This window comes from Phasianus colchicus, chromosome 37 (assembly GCF_987193195.1).
Source record: "Phasianus colchicus chromosome 37, bPhaCol1.hap1.1, whole genome shotgun sequence".
Classification (NCBI taxonomy): domain Eukaryota; kingdom Metazoa; phylum Chordata; class Aves; order Galliformes; family Phasianidae; genus Phasianus; species Phasianus colchicus.
In genome coordinates this window covers 2351650-2366419 of record NC_143472.1, presented here as the reverse complement: position 1 = coordinate 2366419, position 14770 = coordinate 2351650, and the positions used below count along the sequence as shown (strand labels likewise).

Genomic DNA, 14770 nt, shown 5'->3' with positions numbered 1-14770 from the left:
TCGCTGCAATTGGGGGTGGGCACTGCAATTTGGGGGGGGTCGCTGCAGTTGGGGGTGGGCACTGCAGTTTGGGGGGGTCGCTGTTATGGGGGGGCACTGCAATTTGGGGGGGTTTGCTGTTATAGGGGGGGTCGCTGCAATTGGGGGTGGGCGCTGCAATTGGAGGGCTGCTGCAATTTGGGGGTGGGCACTGCAATTTGGGGGGGGTCACTGGAATTGGGGGGGTCACTGCAATTTGGGGGCGTTGCTGTAATGGGAGGGTCTCTGCAATTGGGGGTGGGCACTGTAATTTGGGGGGTGTTGCTGTTATGGGGGGGTCGCTTCAGTTCGGGGGGGTCGCTGTAATTGGGGTCGCTGCAGTTGGGGGGGTCGCTTCAATTCGGGGGGGTCGCTGCAATTGGGGGTGGGCACTGCAATTTGGGGGGGGTCGCTGCAGTTGGGGGTGGGCACTGCAGTTTGGGGGGGTCGCTGTTATGGGGGGGCACTGCAATTTGGGGGGGTTTGCTGTTATAGGGGGGGTCGCTGCAATTGGAGGGCTGCTGCAATTTGGGGGTGGGCCGCTGCAATTTGGGGGTGGGCCGCTGCAATTGGGGGTGGGCCGCTGCAATTGGGGGTGGGCACTGCAATTGGGGGTGGGCACTGCAATTTGGGGGGGTCGCTGCAGTTGGGAGGGGTCACTGCAATTCAGGGGGCGTTGCTGTATTGGGGGGGTCGCTGCAATTGGGGGGGTCACTGGAATTGGGGGGGTCGCTGCAATTTGGGGGGCGTTGCTGTAATGGGGGGGTCGCTGCAATTGGGGGGGGTCGTTGCAGTGGGGGGGGCACTGCGTTGGGAGGGGGCTACTATGGGAAGGGGGGGGCTGGTGGAGTGGGGGCGCTGCTATGGGGGGGGGTCCCTGTTTTTGGGGTCACTTCAGGTCATTGTAAAGGGACATTTGGGTCCCAAATTTTGGGGTCATTCTGGGTCATTACATGGGGATTTTGGGTCCCCATTTTTGGGGTTGTTTTGGGTCACTATAAAGGGACATTTGGGTCCCCATCTTTGGGGTCATTTAGGTCATTATACAGGGATATTTGGGTCCCAAAGTTTGGGGTTGTTTTGGGACATAACAGTGGGACATCTGGGTCCCCATTTTTGGGGTCGTTTTGGGTCATTCTAAAGGAACATTTGGGTCTCTCTTTTTGGGGTATTTTCAGGTCTTTATAAAGAAATGTTTGGGTCCCAAATTTTGGGGTCGCTTCAGGGTCATTCTAACGAGACACTGCATCCCCATTTGGGGTCATTTTGGGGTCATTACAGGAGCATTTTGGGATCGTTTTGGGGTCATTTTGGGGTCATTACAGGAACATTTTGCTCCTTGTTTTGGGGTCGCTTTGGGGTCATTAAAGGAGCATTTTGGTCCTTGCTTTGGGGTCATTTTGGGGTCATTAAAAGAGCATTTTGCTCCTCGTTTTGGGGTCATTTTGGGGTCATGAAAGGAGCATTTTGGTCCTGTTTTGGGGTCATTTTGGGGTCATGAAAGGAGCATTTTGGTCCTGTTTTGGGGTCATTTTGGGGTCATGAAAGGAGCATTTTGGTCCTCTTTTGGGGTCATTTTGGGGTCATTACAGGAGCATTTTGGTTCTTGCTTTGGGGTCATTTTGGGGTCATTGAAGGAAAATTTTGCTCTTTGTTTTGGGGCTCGTTTTGGGGTCATGAAAGGAGCATTTTGGTCCTGTTTTGGGATCGTTTTGGGGTCATTACAGGAACATTTTGCTCCTTGTTTTGGGGTCGTTTTGGGGTCATTAAAAGGATTTTGCTCCTGTTTCAGGGTTATGTTGGGGTCATTACAGGAGCATTTTGCTCCTCGTTTTGGGGTCATGAAAGGAGCATTTTGGTCCTGTTTTAGGGTCATTTTGGGGTCATGAAAGGAGCGTTTTTGTCCTGTTTTGGGGTCACTACGGGGTCATTAAAGGAGCATTTTGGTCCTGTTTTGGGGTCATTTTGGGGTCATTAAAGGAGCATTTTGCTCCTCGTTTTGGGGTCATGAAAGGAGCATTTTGCTCCTGTTTTGGGGTCACGTTGGGATGCTTTGCTCCTCATTTTGGTGTCACTGCACGGACTTTTCCCATCCTCTTTTAGGGTCATTTGGGGGCCATTTTTTGCACCCAAGCTTCAGAGCAGTGGGGATCACTGCGTCGACCCTTCTGTGTCGGGGGGAGGGGGGGCCTCATTTTGGGGTCACATAAAGGGATTCCTACAACCCCTCCCTTCAGCCCCACACTGCAGCCATCACTCGCTGCAGGGTGACGCTTTGAGGCCGGGACCCCCCCCCCAAATCCCCCCAACCCTCAGGAGCACAGCTCTGACCCCAAACCCCCCTCCCCACACGCAGAGGGAACACCCTGAAGAATATAGAGAAGGAATGCAACGCCAAGATCATGATCCGTGGGAAGGGCTCCGTCAAGGAGGGCAAGGTGGGCCGCAAGGACGGGCAGATGCTGCCGGGGGAGGACGAACCTCTGCACGCCCTGGTGACTGCCAACACCATGGAGAACGTCAAGAAGGCCGTGGAGCAGGTGGGGGGGGTCCTGGGGGGGTGTTAAAGGGGGCCTGGGGGGCGTTAAAGGGGGCCTGGGGGGCATGGGGGGTGTTAAAAAGGGCCTGGGGGGCATTGAGGAGGAGTTGCGGGGGTCCTGGGGGGCGTTAAAGGGAGTCTGGGGGGTGTTGAAGGGGCCCTGGGGGGCGTTAGAGGGGCCCTGGGGGGTTTTGAAGGGGGTTTGGGGGTGTTGAGGAGGAGTTGCGGGGGTCCTGGGGGATGTTAAAGGGAGTCTGGGGGGTGTTGAAGGGGGCCTGGGGGGTGTTGAAAGGGGTTTGGGGGTGTTGAGGAGGAGTTCTGGGGGTCCAGGGGGGCGTTGAGGAGGAGTTGCAGGGGTCCTGGGGGGCATTAAAGAGGTCCTGAGGGGTGTTGAGGAGTTGTGGGGGTCCTGGGGGAAATGAGGAGGAGTTGCGGGGGTCCTGGGGGGCGTTGAGGAGTTGCAGGGAGCCTTGGGGGTGTTAAAGGGGTCCTGGGGGGCATTGAGGAGGAGTTGCAGGGGTCCTGGGGGACGTTAAAGGGAGTCTGGGGGGTGTTGAAGGGGTCCTGGGGGGTGTTAAAGGGGGCATGGGGGGCGTTAAAAAGGGCCTGGGGGGCGTTGAGGAGGAGTTGCGGGGGTCCTGGGGGACGTTAAAGGGAGTCTGGGGGGTGTTGAAGGGGCCCTGAGGGGCGTTAGAGGGGCCCTGGGGGGTGTTGAAGGGGGTTTGGGGGTGTTGAGGAGGAGTTGTGGGGGTCCTGGGGGGCGTTAAAGGGAGTCTGGGGGTGTTGAAGGGGTCCTAGGGGGTGTTAAAGGGGCCCTGGGGGGTGTTGAAGGGGGCTTGGGGGTGTTGAGGAGGAGTTGTGGGGGTCCTGGGGGGCATTAAAGGGAGTCTGGGGGGTGTTGAAGGGGTCCTGAGGGGCGTTAGAGGGGCCCTGGGGGGTGTTGAAGGGGGTCCTGGGGGGCATTGAGGAGGAGTTGTGGGGGTCCTGGGGGGCATTGAGGAGGAGTTGTGGGGGTCCTGGGGGGCATTGAGGAGGAGTTGTTGGGGGCCTGGGGGGCATTGAGGAGTTGCGGGGGGCCTTGGGGGCATTAAAGGGGTCCTGGGGGACGTTAAAGGAAGTCTGGGGGGTGTTGAAGGGGGCCTGGGGGGCGTTAGAGGGGCCCTGGGGGGTTTTGAAGGGGGCTTGGGGGTGTTGAGGAGGAGTTGTGGGGGTCCTGGGGGGCATTGAGGAGGAGTTGCAGGGGTCCTGGGGGAAATTGAGGAGGAGTTGTAGGGGACCTGGGGGGCGTTGAGGAGTTGTGGGGGTCCTGGGGGACGTTAAAGGGAGTCTGGGGGGTGTTGAAGGGGGCCTAGGGGGTATTAAAGGGGCCCTGGGGGGTGTTGAAGGGGGCTTGGGGGCGTTGAGGAGGAGTTGTGGGGGTCCTGGGGGGCATTGAGGAGGAGTTGTGGGGGGTCCTGGGGGACCTGGGGGGTGTTAAAGTGGGCCTTGGGGGCATTGAGGAGGAATTGTGGGGGGGCCTGGGGGCCGTTAAAGGGGGCCTGGAGGGTGTTGAAGGGGTCCAGGGAGGCGTTGAGGAGGAGTTGCGGGGGATCTGGGATCCTGGGGGGCATTGAAGGGGTCTTGTGGGGCGTTGAGGAGGAGTTGGGGGGTCCTGGGGGGCATTAAAGGGAGTCTGGGGGCGTTGAGGAATGGTTGAAGAGGTCCTGGGGGAATTGAGGGGTTGCAGGGGTCCTGGGGGGCATTGAGGAAGAGTTGTGGGGGCCTGGGGGACATTAAAGGTCGTCTGGGGGGCATTAAAGGGGTCCTGGGGGGTGTTGAGGAGGAGTTGCAGGGGTCCTGGGGGGCATTGAAGGGGTCTTGGGGGGCGTTGAGGAGGAGTTGGGGGGTCCTGGGGGGCATTAAAGGGAGTCTGGGGGCGTTGAGGAATGGTTGAAGAGGTCCTGGGGGAATTGAGGGGTTGCAGGGGTCCTGGGGGGCATTGAGGAAGAGTTGTGGGGGTCCTGGGGGTCATTAAAGGGGGTCTGGGGGGTGTTGAGGAGGAGTTGTGGGGGTCCTGGTGGGCGTTAAAGGAGGCCTAGGGGGTCCCTGCAGGGGTTGAGGGTCCTGGGGTGGGGGCATTTGAGGGGGTTTGGGGGTCCTGGGGGGGGATTTGAGGGGATTTGGGGCTCTTGGGGGGAGGCATTTGAGGGGGTTTTGGTGTCCTGGGGGGGGATTTGAGGGGGTTTTGGGGTCCCAGGGAGCTCTGGGAGGGACACGAAGGAAGGGTTGCGGGGGGTCCGTGGGGGGGCCTCGGGTGGCTGTGAGGGGTGCGGCGGGGCTGGGGGCTTTTGGGGGGTGGGTGGGGGTCTGTGGGGGGGTGGGGGTCCGTGGGTCACGGCTGGACGTGCGGGCGCAGATCCGGAACATCCTGAAGCAAGGCATCGAGACCCCCGAGGATCAGAACGACCTGCGCAAGATGCAGCTCAGGGAGCTGGCGCGGCTCAACGGCACCCTGCGCGAGGACGACAACCGGTGCGGGGCCCCATGGCCACCCCATAACACCCCATATCCGCCCCATAACCACCCCATAACCACCCCATGGCTCAACGGCACCCTGCGCAAGGATGACAACCGGTGCGGGGCCCCATGGCCACCCCATAACACCCCATATCCGCCCCATAACCACCCCATAACTGCCCCATAGCACCCCATGGCTCATTGGGACCCTGTGCAAGGACAACAACCAGTGTGGGACCCCATATCCACCCCATAACTGCCCCATATTCACCCCATAGCACCCTATGGCTCAATGGCACCCTGCGTGAGGACGACAATCAGTGCGGGGCCCCATAGCTGCCCCATATCTGCCCTGTAACCACCCCATATCTGCCCCATAACCACCCCATAGCACCCCACGGTTCACTGGGATCCTGCGCGAGGTCAACAACCAGTGTGGGACCCCATAACTGCCCCATAACACCCCATGAGATACTGGGATCCTGCACGAGGATGACACCCAGTGTGGGACCCCGTAACCGCCCCATATGGGGTCAGAGCTCAGCGATAAAGCCCCAACCCCAACAAAACCCCAACCCCAACAAAACCCCAATAAAGCCCCAACCCCAACAAAACCCCAATAAAGCCCCAACCCCAATAAAGCCCCAATAAAACCCCAGCCTCACCCCAAATCCCCCCAACAAAACCCCACTGCACCGCTTCCATCTCCCCCTGCGCTTCCTTTATCCCCCCCCCAAATAAACACCACCCCAAACAAATATCCCTAATTAATGCCCCCCCCCGGCTAATTAATGCCCCCCCGCTAATTACCGCCCCGCTAATTGCCGGCAGGATCCTGCGGCCGTGGCAGAGCACAGAGACGCGCAGCATCACCAACACCACGGTGTGCACCAAGTGCGGGGGGGCCGGGCACATCGCCTCCGACTGCAAGTTCGCCAGGTGGGGGGGGGGCACAATTTGGGGGGGGGGGTCATGTGGGGGGGGTCGTGGGGGGGCTGTGAGGGGTTATGAGGTCGTGGGGGGGGCGACGGGGGTTATGGGGTCATGGGGAAACTGGGCACATCGCCTCCGACTGCAAGTTCGCCAGGTGGGGGGGGGCCACAACTGGGGGGGGGGGTCGTGGGGGGGCTATGAGGGGTTATGGGGTCGTGGGGGGGGGGGGTGACAGGGGTTATGGGGTCATTGGGGGGGGTCATGGAGGGGTTATGGGGTCATGGGAGAGCTGGGTGCATCGCCTCCGACTGCAAGTTCGCCAGGTGGGGGGGGGCACAACTGGGGGGGGGGGGTCATGGGGGGGGGGCTATGAGGGGTTATGCGGTCGTGGGGGGGCTATGGGGGGTTATGGGGTCATGGGGAAGCCGGGCACATCGCCTCCGACTGCAAGTTCGCCAGGTGGGGGGGGGCACAACTGGTGGGGGGGGGGGTCGTGGGGGGGCTATGAGGGGTTATGGGGTCGTGGGGGGGGGTCATGGAGGGGCTATGGGGGGTTATGGGGTCGTGGGGGGTTATGGGGTCATGGGGAAACCGGGCACATCGCCTCTGACTGCAAGTTCGCCAGGTGGGGGGGGGGCACAACTGGCGGGGGGGTCGTGGGGGGGGGCTATGGGAGTTTATAGGGTCGTGGGGGGGGTTATGGGGGGGTCATGGGGTCATGGGGGGGGCTGTTTGGGGTTATGGGGTTGTGGGGGGGCTGTTTAGGGTTGTGGAGGGGGTTATGGGGTCATGGGGGGGTTGGGCACATCACTTTCATCAGTAAGTTCACCAGGTTGGGGGGGGGGCACAATTGGGAGACAATGGGGAACAATGGTGGGGGGGTCATGGGGAGGGGATCATGGGGGGACTATGGGGGGTTATGGGATCATGGGGGGGGCATCATGGGGGGGCTATGGGGGGTCATGGGGTCATGGGGAGGGGGTTATGGGGTCTCATGGGGGGAGGGGTTATGGAGGGGCCAAATACATTGTATCTGACTGCCAGTTCACCAGATGGGGGGGGGGGGGGGAGCAGAATGGGGGGGTTATGGGGTTGGGGGACATTCTGGGGGGGGGGGGCGGGGGGATTATGACCCCCTCTGTTGCCCCCCCCCCTCATGACATCCCCGCTCTGTGTCCCCCTTCACTGCTGCGCTTTGTTGACCCATCCGGTCCCCCATTTCTGTGCCCCCCCCTCCCCCAATGCCCCCCCATTGCTATACCCCCCCCCCACTCTTCACGCCCCCCCTGACCCCCCCGTGTTCCGCTCAGGCCGGGTGACCCGCAGTCAGCTCAGGACAAGGCGCGGATGGACAAGGAGTACCTTTCTCTCATGGCCGAGTTGGGGGAGGCGCCCGTCTCAGCGCCCAACGCAGCCCACACCAACAGCCCCCTGTCCACGGCACAGCGCCAGGGGGGGCAGCCCCCCCCGGTGAGACCCCCCCCCCATTAAATAACCCCCCTATAACACCAACAGCCCCCTGCATTCACCCCATATTCACCCCATCCCCCTCCATCCATCCCATATGTCTCATATCCACCCCATAACACCAACAGCTCCCTACATCCATCCCATATCCACCCCATAACACCAACAGCTCCCTACATCCACCCCATATCCACCCCATAACACCAACAGCCCCCTGCATCCATCCCTTAACACCAGCAGCTCCCTACACCCATCCCATATCCACCCCATAACACCAACACCCCCCTGTCCACGGCACAGCGTCAAAGGGGGGGCAGCCCCCCCCAGGTGAGACCCCCCCCATTAAATAACCCCCCTGTAACACCAACAGCCCCCTGCGTTCACCCCATATCCACCCCATCCTCCTCCATCCATCCCATATGTTTCATATCCACCCCATAACACCAACAGCTCCCTACATCCACCCCATATCCACCCCATAACACCAACAGCCCCCTGCATCCATCCCTTAACACCAGCAGCTCCCTACACCCATCCCATATCCACCCCATAACACCAACAGCCCCCTGTCCACAGCACAGCGCCAGGGGGGGCAGCCCTCCCCGGTGAGACCCCCCCTATTAAATAACCCCCCTGTAACACCAACAGCCCCCTGCGTTCACCCCATATCCACCCCATCCCCCTCCATCCATCCCATATGTCTCATATCCACCCTGTAACACCAGCAGCTCCCTACATCCACTCTATAGCCACCCCATAACACCAACAGCCCCCTGCGTTCACCCCATATCCACCCCATCCCCCTCCATCCATCCCATATATCTCATATCCATCCCATAACACCAACAGCCCCCTGTCCACAGCACAGCGCCAGGGGGGGCAGCCCCCCCCGGTGAGACCCCCCCCATTAAATAACCCCCCTATAACACCAACAGCCCCCTACATCTACCCCATATCCACCCCATAATGCCAGCAGCTCCCTACATCCACTCTATAGCCACCCCATAACACCAACAGCCCCCTGTCCACAGCACAGTGCTGGGGGGGCAGCCCCCCCCGGTGAGACCCCCCCATTAAATAACCCCCCCATAACACCAGCAGTCCGCTACATCCACCCCATATCCACCCCATAACGCCAGCAGCCCCCCTTCTTCCATCCCATATCCAGCCCCCTGTGCACAGCACAGCGTCAAAGGGGGGGCAGCCCCCCCCGGTGAGACCCCCCCCATTAAATAACCCCCCTGTAACACCAACAGCCCCCTGCGTTCACCCCATATCCACCCCATCCTCCTCCATCCATCCCATATGTCTCATATCCACCCCATAACACCAACAGCCCCCTGCATCCATCCCATATCCACCCCATAACACTAACAGCTCCCTACATCCATCCCATATCCACCTCATAACACCAACAGCCCCCTGTCCACGGCACAGCATCAAAGGGGGGCAGCCCCCCCGGTGAGACCCATCTCACCCCAAAATCCCTCTGCGGTGACCCCCCCCAAAAAAACCAAATCTGCTCAGTCTCACCCCAAAATCCCCCCCCCAAAAAAAAGACCCCAAATCTGCTCAATTTCACCCCCAAATCCCTCTGCGTTGACACCCCCCCCCCAAAAAAACCCTTCATTCTCACCCTAAAATCCCCCCCCATCCTCACCCCATTGCCCCACACGCAGCCCCCCCCATAATTTAACACCCCCCCCATGCCTAATTAACCTTCTAATTAACCTAATTACCCCCCCCCCCCCCCCCCCCTCAGAGCCGCCCCCCCTGGATGAACTCGACGCCATCGGAGGGCCGCCCGTACCATGGGATGCACGGGGGTGGGCCGGGGGGGCCTCACAGCTTCCCCCACCCCATGGCCGCTATGGGGGGGCACGGGGGGGGGCACCCCATGCAGCACAACCCCAACGGGCCCCCCCCGTGGATGCAGCCCCACCACCCCCCCATGGGGCAGGGACCCCATCCCCCAACCCACCCCGGGCCCCACCACATGGGTACGTACAATCTGGGCTGGGGGGGCGGGATTTGGGGGGGGGAATTGGGGCTTGGGGAGGGGGGGGAATGGGGATATGGGGGGGGAAATGGATACTGGGGGGGGATGTGGGGGGAAAATGAGGGATATGGGGGGGGAAATGGATATGGGGGGGGAAATGGGGGATATGGGGGGGAAATGGATACTGGGGGGGGATGTGGGGGGAAAATGAGGGATATGGGGGGGATTGCGGGGGAAAATGAGGGATATGGGGGGGATATGGGGGGGATTGCGGGGGAAAATGGGAGATATGGGGGGGGGAAATGGATACTGGGGGGAAATGGATACTGGGGGGAAATGGATACTGGGGGGGGGATGTGGGGGGAAAATGGGAGATATGGGGGGGGGAAATGGATATGGGGGGGGAAATGGATACTGGGGGGGGGATGTGGGGGGAAAATGAGGGATATGGGGGGGGAAATGGATACTGGGGGGAAATGGGGGGGAAAATGGGAGATATGGGGGGGGGAAATGGATATGGGGGGGAAATGGGGGATATGGGGGGGGAAATGGATACTGGGGGGGGGATGTGGGGGGAAAATGAGGGATATGGGGGGGGAAATGGATACTGGGGGGAAATGGGGGGGAAAATGGGAGATATGGGGGGGGAAATGGATATGGGGGGGAAAATGAGGGACATGGGGGGGAAATGGATACTGGGGGGGGGATGTGGGGGGAAAATGAGGGATATGGGGGGGATATGGGGGGAAATGCGGGGGAAAATGAGGGATATGGGGGGGATATGGGGGGAAATGCGGGGGAAAATGAGGGATATGGGGGGGGGGAATGGATACTGGGGGGGGATATGGGGGGTGGGGGTGGAAATGGGTGGAAATGGGGGATATGGGGTGGAGTGGGGGGGGAAATGGGGGATATAGGCGGGAAATAGGGGGGGAAATGGGGAAAATGGGGGATATGGGGAAAATGGGGGATATGTGGGGGAAATGGGGGATATGGGGGGGAATAGGGGGGAAAATGGGGGATATGGGGGGAAATGGAGGGGAAATGGGGAAAATGGGGGGAAATGCAGAGGAAAATGAGGGATATGGGGGGGGAAATGGATATGGGGGTGAAAATGAGTGATATGGGGGGGAAATGTGGGGGAAAATGAGGGATATGGGGGGGATATGGGGGGAAATGCGGGGGAAAATGAGGGATATGGGGGGGGAATGGATACTGGGGGGGATGTGGGGGGAAAATGAGGGATATGGGGGGGATATGGGGGGAAATGCGGAGGGAAAATGAGAGATGGGGGGGGAAATGGATATGGGGGGGAAATGGATATGGGGGGGAATGGGGGGGAAAATGGGAGATACGGGGGGGAAATGGATATGGGGGGGAAAATGGGGGATATGGGGGGGAAATGCGGGGGAAAATGAGGGATATGGGGGGGGGAAATGGATACTGGGGGGGCTGTGGGGGGTGGGGGTGGAAATGGGTGGAAATGGGGGATATGGGGGGGTGGGGGGGAAAATGAGGGATGTGGGGGGGGAAATGGGGGATATAGGGGGGGAAATAGGGGGGGAAATGGGGAAAATGGGGGCTGGGGGAGAAATGGGGGGGGGACAGGAAGTGGGGAGGGAAGGGGGGAAAAAAGGGAAATGGGGAGGAAATGGGTGGGAATTGGGGGGGAAGTGGAGAGGAAGTGGGGGGGAGATGGAGAGGAGGTAGAGAGGAAGTGAGGGAGATGGAAGAGGAAGTGGGGGGGGTGGGGAAATGGGGCTGGGGGCGAGGAAGGGGTTTGGGGGGGTCTGAGGAGGAGGGGGGGGAGGAAAACGGGGTCTGCGGGGGGAGAAGGGGGTTTGGGGGGGGGAGAAAAAAGGGGGAGATACGAGAGCTGGGGGTGGAAATGGGGGGGTTATATTGGGGGGGGAGGGGGATGAGGGTTGGGGGTGGAAATTGAGGGGGGGTCCGGGCTGTGCCCCCCCTCGCTAAGGCCCCGGTCTCTCTTCCCTCAAGATCAGTACCTGGGAAATTCGCCTGTGGGCTCTGGGGTCTATCGGCTGCACCAAGGAAAAGGTGACCCCCCCTCCCCCCCACGGACCCCCCCCCCAAAATACCCCATCTGCCCCCCCCCCCCCCCCATTAAATTACCCTCCCATAACATCAACAGCCCCCTGGACCCCCCCCCAAAACCCCACCCCCCCAAACTGCCCCCCAGACCCCCCATAGTTCTTCTCACCCCCCTCCAATCTCCCCCCTGCCCCCCCCATAGCCCCCTTTATCACCCCCCACCCCCAAATGCCCCCCCCATTTCCCCCCTCCCCCAAACCTTCCCCCAAATCTTCAAGCCCCCCCGTGCCCCCCCCATTTCCCCCCTCCCCCAAACCCTCCCCCAAATCTCCTTCAAGCCCCCCCTGTGCCCACCCCATTTCCCCACCCCCCCCAAACCTTCCCCAAATCTTCAAGGCCCCCATAACCCCCCCATTTCCCCTCTCCCCCAAACCTTCCCCCAAATCTCCCCCCCTATGACCCCCCCCCCATTTTCCCCCTCCCCTAAACCCTCCCCCAAATCTCCTTCAAGCCCCCCCCCTATTATTCCCCCATTTCCCCCCAAACCTTCTCCCAAATCTTCACGCCCCCCCCGTCCCCCCCACCCATTTCCATCCTGCCCCCCCCGTGACCCCCCCCTTTCCCCCACCCCCTCCCCCAAACCCTCCCTCAAATCTCCTTCCTGCCCCCCCCGTGACCCCCCCATTTCCCCCCACCCCCTCCCCCAAACCCTCCCCCAAATCTCCTTCCTGCCCCCCCCCGCGACCCCCCCCCCATTTCCCCCCATCCCCTCCCCTAAACCCTCCCCCAAATCTCCTTCCTGCCCCCCCTGTGACCCCCCCATTTCCCCCCACCCCCTCCCCCAAACCCTCCCCCAAATCTCCTTCAAGCCCCCCCCCCATTATTCTCCCATTTTCCCCCAAATCTTCACGCCCCCCCCCGTCCCCCCCACCCATTTCCCTCCTGCCCCCCCCGTGACCCCCCCCATTTCCCCCCACCCCCTCCCCCAAATCTCCTTCGTGCCCCCCCCCATGACCCCCCCATTTCCCCCCACCCCCTCCTCCAACCCCTCCCCCAAATCTCCCTCCTGCCCCCCCCGTGCCCCCCCCCATTTCCCCCCACCCCCTCCCCCAAATCTCCTTCGTGCCCCCCCCCTGCCTCCCCCCATTTCCCCCCCCCTCCCCCAACCCCTCCCCCAAATCTCCCTCCTGCCCCCCCCGTGCCCCCCCCCATTTCCCCCCACCCCCTCCCCCAAATCTCCTTCGTGCCCCCCCCCTGCCTCCCCCCATTTCCCCCCCCCTCCCCCAACCCCTCCCCCAAATCTCCCTCCTGCCCCCCCCGTGCCCCCCCCCATTTCCCCCCACCCCCTCCCCCAAATCTCCTTCGTGCCCCCCCCGCCTCCCCCCATTCCCCCCCCCCCTCCCCCACCCCCTCCCCCAAATCTCCCTCCTGCCCCCCCACGTGACCCCCCCATTTCCCCCTTCCCCCCTCCCCCAACCCCTCCCCCAAATCTCCTTCCTGCCCCCCCCCATGCCCCCATTTCCCCCCTCCCCCAAATCTCCTTCCTGCCCCCCCCATTTCCCCCCATCCCCTCCCCCAACCCCTCCCCCAAATCTCCCTCCTGCCCCCCCCGTGACCCCCCCATTTCCCCCCCCCCCAGGTATGATGCCGCCGCCGCTGGGTTTGATGCCGCCGCCGCCCCCCCCTCCCGGTGGGCAGCCGCCCCCCCCCTCCGGGCCGCTCCCCCCCTGGCAGCAGCAGCAGCCGCCGCCCCCCCCCAGCAGCAGCAGCCTGCCCTCCAGCACGCCCTTGCCATGGCAGCAAAGTGAGTGACCCCCCCCCAATTTAATGACCCCCCCCCCATTTAGTGACCTCCCCCGTTCCTTTGGGAGCCCCCCCATTTAGTGACAGCCCCCATTCCTTTACCTCCCCCCCCCCCCCGTTTAGTGACATCCCCCATTCAGTGCCCCCCCCCCAACGGTGATCCCTCCATTGTTTCAGGTGTCGTCCCCCCCCCCATTTAGTGACCCCCCCTATTTAGTCCCCCCCCCCCCCCCATTTAGTGACCCCCCCCCCGTTCCTTTGGGACCCCCCCCATTTAGTTCCCCCCCCCAATTCCTTTGGGACCCCCCCCATTTAGTGACACCCCCCCATTCCTTTGCCCCCCCCCATTTAGTGCCCCCCCCATTCCTTTGGGACCCCCTCCCAATTTAGTGCCCCCCCCATTCCTTTGGGACCCCCCCCATTTAGTGACACCCCCCCATTCCTTTGCCCCCCCCCCAATTTAGTGACCCTCCCATTCCTTTAGGACCACCCCCCCCATTTAGTGACATCCTCCATTTAGTGCCCCCCCCCAACGGTGATCCCTCCATTATTTCGGGTGTCATCCCCCCCCATTTAGTGACCCCCCCCATTTAGTGCCCCCCCAATGTTTTGCACCCCCCCATTTAGTGACCCCCCCCCCCATTCCTTTGGGAGCCCCCCCGTTTAGTGACATCCCCCATTCAGTGCCCCCTCCCTTCCTCCATCTCAATGTTTTGGCTGGGGGGGGGCACATTGTGGACCCCCATGAAATGCAACTGGGGGGGGGGGAGGCACACTGCAGCCCCCCCCAATAACACAGCAGGGTGTTGGAGCCTCCCCTCGCCCCCCCCCCCCAAATTAACCCCCCTTTCTCATCCCCCCCCCCCAAATTAACCTCCCCCCATTCCTCCATCTCAATGTTTTGGCTGGGGGGGGCACATTGTGGACCCCCATTAAACGCAATTTGGGGGGGGGGGTCCACACTGCAGCCCCCCCAGTAATACAGCAGGGTGTTGGAGCCTCCCTTTGTCCCCCCCCAAATTAACCCCCCCTTTTTCATCGCCCCCCCCCACAGATACGACGACCACCACGAGCGCTGGCACCGCCTCCCTCCCGCCCTGGCAGCAGCAGGGGGGGGGGGGCCCACCGGGGGGGGGCCCTCCGGGGGGGGGGGCGGCTTCTTCGGGGGCCCCCCCCCCCCCCTCTGCAAGGCAGCCCCTCCATGGTGCCTTTACCCCCAGGGGTCCAACCTCCTCTGCCCCCCGGGGCCCCCCCGCCGCCCCCCCCCCCTCCTGGCTCAGGGGGGCTGATGTACGCCCCGCCGCCGCCCCCCCCGCCCCCCCCCATGGACCCTTCTAATTTCGTCACCATGATGGGGATGGGGGTCCCGGCGCTGCCCCCGTTCGCCATGCCCCCCGCGCCCCCCCCGCCCCCCCCCCAGAACTGACGCCGCCGGGGGGGGGACGCGCCGTGACCTGGGGAGA

General features: G+C 62.2%; 1 protein-coding gene across 1 annotated transcript in view; it reads left to right on the top strand.

Moving 5' to 3' along the window:
• The window catches only part of SF1 (splicing factor 1), a 27771-nt gene extending 13001 nt beyond the window's left edge, over nucleotides 1-14770 (top strand). Inside the window, 9 exon segments of the mRNA XM_090129696.1 lie at nucleotides 2375-2558; nucleotides 4953-5068; nucleotides 5885-5992; nucleotides 7297-7456; nucleotides 9216-9453; nucleotides 11451-11510; nucleotides 13144-13308; nucleotides 14362-14495; nucleotides 14497-14770. Of these exon segments, the coding sequence (XP_089985822.1) occupies nucleotides 2375-2558; nucleotides 4953-5068; nucleotides 5885-5992; nucleotides 7297-7456; nucleotides 9216-9453; nucleotides 11451-11510; nucleotides 13144-13308; nucleotides 14362-14495; nucleotides 14497-14733 (1402 nt within the window). The 3' untranslated portion in view covers nucleotides 14734-14770.